General features: G+C 43.3%; 1 protein-coding gene across 1 annotated transcript; it reads right to left on the bottom strand.

The window, feature by feature from the left end:
• Positions 1-1,282: 1,282 nt before the first annotated feature.
• On the bottom strand, positions 1,283-9,894 carry LOC133366844 (uncharacterized). The gene is made up of 5 exons (XM_061590369.1): positions 9,823-9,894; positions 9,395-9,702; positions 6,722-6,845; positions 6,319-6,638; positions 1,283-1,393 (listed from the first exon to the last, which is right to left on the bottom strand). Exons 1-5 carry the CDS (start codon positions 9,869-9,871, stop codon positions 1,283-1,285), a joined length of 912 nt encoding a protein of 303 aa, XP_061446353.1. The 5' UTR covers positions 9,872-9,894.
• Between the last annotated feature and the right edge of the window lie 314 nt (positions 9,895-10,208).

The raw sequence follows: 10,208 nt of genomic DNA on the forward strand, positions 1-10,208 counted from the left end.
CTCTTGTGGATAAGGAATTGGTTAAGAAGCAGAAAGCAGAGAGTAGGAATAAACGGACAGTTCTCCCAATGGAGGGCTGTAGAAAGTGGAGTCCCTCAAGGATCGGTATTGGGACCTGTACTTTTCAACTTGTTCATTAATGACCTAGAATTAGGAGTGAGCAGTGAAGTGGCCAAGTTTGCTGACGACACTAAATTGTTCAGGGTTGTTAAAACAAAAAGGGATTGCGAAGAGCTCCAAAAAGACCTCTCCAAACTGAGTGAATGGGCAGAAAAATGGCAAATGCAATTCAATATAAACAAGTGTAAAATTATGCATATTGGAGCAAAAAATCTTAATTTCACATATACTCTCATGGGGTCTGAACTGGTGGTGACCGACCAGGAGAGAGACCTCGGGGTTGTAGTGGACAGCACGATGAAAATGTCGACCCAGTGTGCGGCAGCTGTGAAAAAGGCAAATTCCATGCTAGCGATAATTAGGAAAGGTATTGAAAACAGCCGATATCATAATGCCGTTGTATAAATCTATGGTGCGGCCGCATTTGGAATACTGTGTACAGTTCTGGTCGCCTCATCCCAAAAAGGATATTATAGAGTTGGAAAAGGTTCAGAAGAGGGCAACCAGAATGATCAAGGGGATGGAGCGACTCCCTTACGAGGAAAGGTTGCAGCATTTGGGGCTTTTTAGTTTAGAGAAAAGGCGGGTCAGAGGAGACATGATAGAAGTGTATAAAATTATGCATGGCATTGAGAAAGTGGATAGAGAAAAGTTCTTCTCCCTCTCTCATAATACTAGAACTCGTGGACATTCAAAGAAGCTGAATGTTGGAAGGTTCAGGACAGACAAAAGGAAGTACTTCTTTACTCAGCGCATAGTTAAACTATGGCATTTGCTCCCACAAGATGCAGTAATGGCCACCAGCTTGGACAGCTTTAAAAGAAGATTAGACAAATTCATGGAGGACAGGGCTATCAATGGCTACTAGCCATGATGGCTGTGTTCTGTCACCCTAGTCAGAGGCAGCATGCTTCTGAAAACCAGTTGCCGGAAGCCTCAGGAGGGGAGAGTGTTCTTGCACTCGGGTCCTGCTTGCGGGCTTCCCCCAGGCACCTGGTTGGCCACTGTGAGAACAGGATGCTGGACTAGATGGGCCACGGGCCTGATCCAGCAGGCTCTTCTTATGTTCTTATGTTCTTACCAGGTAAGAAATCGTCAGAATAACGGAATGAAATGCAGCGTGAAAGCACCCTGGGCCTCATATTCCTCTTCCCAGTATAACTCAGTGACTTTCCCTCTGCCGCTGGGGCCATTCCTCCATGCCAACCAAAGGGAAGATGCAGGCTAATGAGCTGATAGCAATAATTGTGGCTCCTTCCCACTCATTTTCTCCCTGTGGCCAGAGAAAGAAAACATGTAATAAGGGCATGAAGAGCAGCAATAGATCCTGGGCTTGTGTCCAGTGACACCAACTGAGCTCCAGCTTGTATATCTTCCCCTCCCCTCTTTTATCTTCGCAACAGCCCAGTGAGGTAGGCTAGGGTGAGTTAATATTTGTACATAAGCAGTTCTTGCTAATAGATTACATGGGAGGGTGCAGTGCTCCCAATTCACATACAGAAAATTATGTTGGCATACCTGCCCTTGACACTGGTCCAGAGGGGAAGAGCTCCAACTCACTCGTAGTGCATGGCTTCGCTAATTGGCTTAACCCAACTAACAAACTGAGAACTAACAAACTGAGACTCAATCCTGACAAGACTGAGATGCTGTTGGTGGATGGTTTCTCTGATCGGATGGTGGATATATACCCTGTCCTGGATGGGGTTACACTCCCCCTAAAGGAACAGGTGCGTAGTCTGGGAGTCATCTTAGACTCTTCCCTCACACTTGAGGCTCATGTAGCCTCGGTGGCCCGGAATGCGTTCTACCAACTTCGGTTGGTAGCCCAGCTACGTCCCTATCTGAGTAACGAGGACCTCTCATCAGTGGTACATGCTATGGTAACCTCGCGTCTGGACTACTGCAATGCGCTTTACGTAGGGCTACCTTTGAAGACGATTCGGAAGCTACAGCTAGTGCAAAATGTGGCGGCCAGACTGCTAACAAGAACTAAGCGGTCTGAGCATATAACACCTGTGCTAGCCCGTTTGCACTGGCTTCCAATATGCTTCCGGGCCAGATTCAAAGTGTTGGTACTTACCTATAAAGACTTATACGGCGCGGGACCACGATATCTGTCGGAACGCCTCTCCCGATATGAACCGGCCCGTACACTACGGTCTACTACGAAGGCCCTCCTCCGGGTTCCGACTCATAGGGAAGCCCGGAGAGTGGTGACAAGATCTAGGGCCTTCTCAGTGGTGGCCCCCGAACTATGGAATGGTCTCTCCGAGGAGGTGCGCCTGGCGCCGACACTATCATCTTTTCGGCGCCAGGATAAAACCTTTCTCTTCTCTGAGGCATTTTAATTCCTGTTAATTCTAAATTATTATATTTTGATTTTAGACTGTACAGTTTTGTGTACAGTTTTGTGTTATTTTTATTGTATTTTTAATGTTCACCGCCCAGAGAGCTGTTGCTAGTCGGGCGGTATATAAGCTTAATTAAATAAATAAATAAATAAACCCAATTAAACCGACTTGTTCTACCGATCCATTTTGATATTTTCCCACTCTATGGTCTGTAGTTTGCTGTGTATACAATTCTGCAAAGGTTGCAGATGCCTGGCACAAAGGTTGCACATGTCGCCTGTCATCTAGACAGCTTGGTAGACAGTGCTGGGGAGGAACCAGTGATTGTGGTGCAAGTTGGCACCAATGACAAGAGGAAATACAATCGTGAGGTCCTAGAAGCAAAGTTTAGGTTGCTAGGTAGGATGCTTTCTCTGAAATGCTGCCAGTTCCGTGTGCAGGGCCAGCTAGACAGGTGCAGCATTTTAGTCTCAATGTGTGGATGATGGTGTTGGGAGGAGGGGTTTGGATTTGTTAGGCACTGGGGGAACATTTTGGTACAAGCTGGGCTGATACAAAAGGGATGGGTTCCACTTGAACTGAGACGGGACCAGACTGTGGGCACTTAAAATCAAAAAGATGGCAGGGCAGCTTTTCAACTGGTTGAAGGGGGAAAGCCAACAGAAGCTGAGGTGGGTCCAGTTCTGAACAAATCATTTTCATTTGATTGACAGCTTTACTGACTTCATCCAAATTAGGGAATACTGCAAGCTCGTCTCTAGTTTGTTGTTGTGGAATTTGCGAGAAGACCTTACCAGCCACAATAGAGTTGTTTATTTATTTATTTATTTATTGTATTTCTATACTGCCCCATAGCTGAAGCTCTCTGGGTGGCTTACAGTAACTGAAAACATTAAAAACAAATATACAAATTTAAAACACATCTTTTAAAAACAATTTAAAACACAATTTAAAAATTTAAAACACATGCTAAAATGCCTGGGAGAAATCTTGACCTGGTGCTGAAATGATAACAGTGTTGGTGCCAGGCCCACCTCGTCAGGAAGATCATTGCATAATTTGGGGGCCACCACTGAGAAGGCCCTCTCCCTTGTTGCCATTCTTCGAGCTTCCCTTGGATGTTGAGCGTAGTGTATGGGTGCATTTGTATCGGGAGAGGCTTTCCATCAGATATTGTGGTCCCAAGCCCTGTAAGGCTTTATAGGTTAAAACCAGCACCTTGAATCGAGCTCAGAAACATACAGGCAGCCAATGCAAGCGGGCCAGAATCGGTTTTATATGTTTGAACCGTCTGGTCCCTGTTACCAATCTGGCCGCTGCATTTTGCACAAAGGCAGCCCCACATAGAGTTAGGATTAAGGAGGTTGTGGTAATGCTCTTTCCAGCGCAGTGCAATAGACTCTTTATCCTTAAGAAGTTTGGTACCCTCCACTGAATGCAAGGGATTTGTACCATAATTTGTTGGTCCGTAGATGGCCTTTGTGCATCATGAGCATCTGCAAAGTGCTGGATTTCTTGAGCTTTCTTTATCCACCAGGCTTTATCCACCAGTTCTCTAGTTTTTCTTTGGACCTCAGCCTTTGCACTGGCATAGATTTTTTCTTCTTCTTAGCAGCACAGTTAATGTCTTTCTGCCATATCTGGAAGGCTTTCCTTTTCTTGTCAGTGATATGTTCAATCTCACTATCATGAACAAATACCCCCCCTGGGATAGAGAGAAAAAAAAGAACATTTAAATGGGATAGGCCTAGAACTAGAGAGGAAAACCAGGGAGGCAAAAGTACCACAGGCCAAAACAAAAGTGCCAAAGAGACTTGAAGAGAGACACTGTATAAGTTTATATGCTAATGCTAGCAACCTTGTTACGAAGGGACCTTGAACTTCCTCATGTGCAGAGCTCACTAGAAATCCAAATTCCCCAAAAGAGAGCAGCAGGATCTTTTGCTGGAGTTACCCGCACGTCACCCCCAGAACATGTATAATTTTACCCTTAACTCAATAACACATACACTGCAAGTAAAATAAAGAGTGGTTTTATTAAGAGAAGGAACAAGGAAAAATATTGCAGTTTACAATTGCAGTTAACAATGAGTAGTTTTCTCACTATTATTCATTCATTCATTCATTCATTCATTCATTCAGCAACACTGGATAGACTAAAGCAAAGAGACTAGCCCTATAAACACTTTCACATTAAGCTCACCCACACAGAAAGAAAGAAAAAAGGAAAGAAAAGGGCCCAGATAGTTGCATATACCTTTCCTGGAGAGTTGCTGCAAGCCTAAAGCTGAGAGAGAGAGACTTTCGTATCTAGCCCAATGAGCAAAAGCTCCACCCTTTGTAACCAGCGCCAGATCTGAAAGTTCTCACCCAAATCCATAGCTCTGAAATTGTCCCAAAGATGCTAGCGTGCGTTGATAAGAAAAGCAGTTATCGCAGCCCCCCAGAAGATGAACTGAACTGCCCTTCTCACTCCTCATGTTTTATACCTTTTCCTAACTAAACTGACCTCAAAGTAAACCCAAAGTAAATGTGATCAGGAAGGTGGGAATCCACTCATTTCCTGATAAGTTCCCAGATGGTATGTGTGATCTTTGTTTCTTTGTTTGACAGGAGTTTATCCTGTCTTCTCCACAGGCTTAGAAATGCACAACACCTCCTAGTTTGAAAGGAGCTATTCTGTTTCCTCGTGATGGCCTAGATTATCATAAACATTTCCTTTGTTTGAAAGGAGCGCCTATTCTTACTGGGTGACAAATCCCAAATTTCCATGAGTCAGGAAGTCTATACCTTCAGGCATTGCAAGATATGTACTCAGAGGTCACAGAGGGGCTGTTTCCCAGGAATCTTTGCTGTTGCAGGCCTTTTCAAACTCTGGTTCACTGAGATGAATCAAAGATTAAAAATTCCCAATATTTGATACCTCATAACAACCTCCATGCAAAGATGGGAGAACTGAACTGCTTGCTCTTAGAGGACTAAAGTGATATAGCAAATGTAATGGAAACCTGGTGGAATCGAGACAACCAGGGGATCACACTTAGCTCAGGATATAAACTATATCGGAAGAACATACTGAAGGTGGTGTAGCTCTACACGTGAAAGAAGGCATTGAATCCAAGAAGCTAGAAACCCTCAAAGAGGCACACTCCTCCACAGAATCATTGTGGGTGATGATAGCATGCCCTAACTTAGTACTGGGGATGTTCTATTGTCCCTCCTGATCAAAATGCTCAGGGTAATCTTGAGACGAGAAATGAAATCAAGGAAATGTTGTAGTAATGGGCGACTTCATCTACCCTCATATAGACTAGCTACATATGTGTTCCAGGCACGACAAAGAAGAAAAATGTATAAATACCCTAAATGACTGTACCCAAGAACAGGCGGTCATGGAAATGACCAGAGGGACGGTGACCCTGGACTTAATCATAAGCGGTGCCCAGGACCTGGTGCGACATGCAAGTGTTGTCAAACCAATTGTAACGTAGTGACCATAGCGCTATTAAATTAAACATACCTGTAAATGGCCAATTGCCAAGAAAATCCAACACTGTCACATTTGACTTCAGAAGAGGAAACTTCCAAAAATGAGGGGACTGGTAAAAAGAAAACTCAAAGACAAAGTCAAAAGGGTCAAATCACTCCAAAAAGCTTGAGAGCAACAAAATATGAGAAGGTCAACTGGAATGCAAACCACAGATCAGCAAAGGGACCACCAGAGACAAGAGGATGTTGATGTGGTTAACAAACCATGGAACCATTACCATGGAATGAAACTAGAAATGCATATTCAGAATCTGTTTCCCCTTTTTGTACACAGCCACAATTGGCTTCTTCTTACTGTGGCATGTCTGGCACAGTAATAGACAGCTGTATCAACCTCTGTAAGGGAGTTCAGCTGGAGGAAGAACTCATTTTTGGAGGTGTCGGAAGAAATGGTTGCACGACTCTTAAAAGAAGCATTATGAAGCTTATTCCCATTATAGGGGTATATTGTTGCAATCCATTCTACACTTTTCCCAGGAGGCTGGTGGATCCAATTCCAAGCATAAGCTGCGTCAGTGATGGAGACACCTGTAACTGTACAGACCAGCCTGAGATTTTCTCCAGGTCTCACTGTTCCTGGCCCAGAAGATGTGAGCTGGACATCAGATAAAGTCCCTAAAGAAAATGATAAAAAATGGAATTGACATAAAGTTGTGCAAATGGATATTTTGGAACTGCTTCAAGAGCTGTGTACTTACATCTTGGCAAGGTTAACAGAGAAAACAAGAAGGGCAGCAAGAAATGCATAATGCTAAAGATAAGATACACCAACTTGGTAATGAGGAACGGGAGTAATGGATGGATCCTAGAACGGGGTGTTTCCTTTTGAAAAGAAGCACTCCTTGAAGGGATTTGCATGAGCCCTTCCTCCAGTCACCTATAAAAAAGATGTTAGAGGCCAAGTTAAATTTATTTTTATTTATTTATTTAATTGCATTTCTAAACCGCCCTATAGCTAACAGCTCCCAGGGCGGTGTACAACACGATAAAACCACAATATTTAAAATACAAGCAAGTGTGTATTGCGCATACAATTATAAAACATATTTAAAAACAGAGTAAAAGAAAATAAACATAAGATTAAATTAAAAAAAACCTTAAAATGCCTGGGTGAAGAGGTGGGTTTTTACCTGGCGCCGAAAAGATGACAGAGAACGCGCCAGGCGTATCTCATCTGGGAGGGCATTAAGGGTTTGTGCTTTTGCTGTATCACTTAGAGGTACACCGCAATTTTAGGGACCCTCTAGTTCTCCCTTGCAGCTTTGAAAGGAGCTTGGGGAGGGGATTTTGAAGTGACAATTGACTGTCAGGGGAAGAGTGAATCCAATCTTCCTTTCCCTTTAAAACGATATCAGTGAAAATGATATTGCCCCATAGACAAAAAGTGTACATGGAGTGACATGTTGGTTGGATGGTTTGACAGAAAGGGAAAAAAGGCAAACCTGAAAACGAGCATAATCCACTATTCCCCCTGTACTATTGAATGCCCTTCCCTGTGTCATATGTGAACCAACAACCATCAGTTGCTTCAGACGTCTTGCAAAGCCATATCTTGATGCCCAGATTTTCCTGATCTATGAGATCCAACCTTTTTATTTCTCTGACTTCCTGTTATATTTGTATTAAAAATGCTTTCATACGACTATTTTACTGTTTTGATGTTGTATTTTTGTTTTAATGCTATTCATTGTTTTTTATGTTGTGCATGGCTGATTTTAAGTCATCTTCTGCAACACAAAATGGGGATGGGCAACTGGTATGCCATCAAGGAAAACAAGAGCCACAGCAACAACACCATTGTGTTGATGAAGTGATACCCTAGCTAGGAAGGAATGATGAGCTGACTTTGGGCTGAAGGTTTCTCTATTCAAGGGGTCTCCTTTTGTGGCAGCCTTTCCCATCCCCAGAGTCTCCTGGAGAGATTTGCATGAACCCTCACTGCCACCATTTCCCCTTTCCTGATGGCTGCCACCTGGCTTCTTTTTCTCTCCTACAATCTCTAAAGCCACCACCACCAAGTCCTTCCCAGAGTGGCTCTGGGTGGCAAGAGCCACCTTGCTTCACCACTGAACAGAGCTTGGAAAATTTATTTTTTGAACTACAACTCCCATCAGCCCCAGCCAGCTGGCTGAGGCTGATGGGAGTTGCAGTTCAAAAAAATAAATTTTCCAAGCTCTGCCACTGAAATAAATGGCTTTAAAAGCTGTTAAAGAAAGGAATAGATTCAAGAAGCTACACATACCCTGTGTCAATAGCAGCCCCTCCCCAACAGCATTTAAGGGCCCCAATTGTAACTCCCAAATTACAATGAAATGGCAACATCTTCCTTTAATTTCACCCCTGCCTGTCACATTGATAACTCCTGCTTTGAAACCATGTCTCTTCCCCAAATTTAGGTCTTCCAATTTCCACAATGACCATTAAGGCTGCTCTTTCTTGCCTGGTTGTGCACCCCTATTAAAACTGCTTAACCTCTTATATACCCAGTTGATCACTGTGCTCTACAGGTGAGGGCCTCCTGCAGATACCATCTTATCAGAGGTCCGTTCCACACAACATAGGATGTGGATATTTAGTGTTGTGGCACCTACCCTGTGGAATTCCCTCCCCTAAAATATTAGATAGGTGCCATCTCTGTTATCTTTTCGGCGCCTATTGAAGAACTTCCTCTTTCAACAAGCTTTGACCTTATTCCAATCTGCATCTGTGCTGGAACTGCTTTTTAAGATGTTTCAAAAGTTGTTTTAAAGTTGTTTTAAAGATGTTTTGATATACTTTTTAAAGATGTTTTGTTTTAAGATGTTTAAAGTGCTTTTAGTGTTTTTGTTTACTCTTCTGGGCTCCTTCTGGGAGGAAGGGCAGGATATTAAATAAATACATAAATATGAGAGGCCCTATCAGGGAGAGGCCTCTGGGGGAAGGAGAAGATGTTTCAAAAGTTGCTTTAAAGGTGTTTTAAAGATGTTTGGATATTTTTTTTAAGATGTTTTGTTTTAATATGTTTAAAGTCTTTTGTTTTTAAGATGTTTAAAGTGCTTTTAGTGCTTTTGTTTACTCTCCTAGGCTCCTTCTGGGAGGGAAAGGCAGGAGATTAAATAAATTTGAGAGGCCCTATCAGAGAGAGGCTCTCCTCTGGCCTAATGCACTGAAATAGGAAAAGCTTGGCGGAATCAATAGTAGGCCAGAAATAAGCCAAAGAGTGGCTGGTGTTGACTGAATAACAGCAGCTGCATGATTTCCTTTCTTGATTCATCAGTTTCTGCCATGTATGTTTCTGATTTATGGCTCTCTAGTGCCCTCTCTTGTGAAGTCTCTCTAAAATTAATGCAGTGAACTGGTTTTTGTCAAAGATCTTATGAGATCCCTCTCACTGTGTCTCTTGCACAGTAATACACAGCTGTGTCTTCTACGTTCAGATTATTCATTTGAAGATAGAAGTTGGAGCCACTTTTCAAGGCTGTGAATCGCCCTTGGATTGCAGGGGAATAATAACTCTGCCCAGAAGCTGTTCCATAATAGTCCACAAGCCATTCTAGACCTTTGTCGGGTTTCTGTCTGACCCAGTTCATCCAGGTGCTGCTAAGATCAAACCCAGTGACGGCACAAGTCAGTTTATGGGATTCTCCAGGTTTCTTCAATACTGGATCCGACTGAGTCAGAACCACCTGTGAGAGAGCACCTGATAGGGGGACAAAATGGGGGGAAACACATGGCTAAGACAGAGAAGCAACAGCCCACATGAATCATACAAAGCCCAGCTTGGCTGGCAGAATGGATTAAACGGTGAAACCCAACACACATTGTGAGGAGGCAGCCAGTGCAAGGAGTATTGGCAAGAAGGATGGCATAGCGGAGGGATGGTCTGGGTCAGCTGTGCCAGGAAGTATGAGTTCGGCGGGAAGTTTTGAGGGTTTAAATAGAAAGCAAAAACACCAATTGCTTTGCATAAATTGCTCAGCCTAAGAGGGGGCAGTATTAGAATGGTTACAGAATCCCTTAAGAGAATCCAAGAATCCCAGAGAGCAACCATTTGTTCAACTGGGTGGTGATGTCAGGGGAGGAGAATAGGCCATCTGCTGTGAATAGGGCTGCTTTCACACATGGGGCTGATTGCATTAGTTTAACAGATTAAAAAGATAGCACTTCTGTCCTGATTTCTAAAATCCCTTTCACACTGCAGCACCT

This window comes from Rhineura floridana, chromosome 11, assembly GCF_030035675.1.
Source record: "Rhineura floridana isolate rRhiFlo1 chromosome 11, rRhiFlo1.hap2, whole genome shotgun sequence".
Classification (NCBI taxonomy): Eukaryota; Metazoa; Chordata; class Lepidosauria; order Squamata; family Rhineuridae; genus Rhineura; species Rhineura floridana.

Bases quoted from the DNA above. Each gene is read 5' to 3' on its own strand.
- LOC133366844 (XM_061590369.1), bottom strand. From the start codon at position 9,871: ATGCCATCCTTCTTGCCAATACTCCTTGCACTGGCTGCCTCCTCACAA. The intron at 6,639-6,721 runs GTAAGTACACAG...CATTTTCTTTAG, and splicing joins TCTGTTAACCTTGCCAAGAT to GGACTTTATCTGATGTCCAG. The intron at 1,394-6,318 runs GTAAGAAGAAGC...CTCTGGCCACAG, and splicing joins ACTGTGCCAGACATGCCACA to GGAGAAAATGAGTGGGAAGG.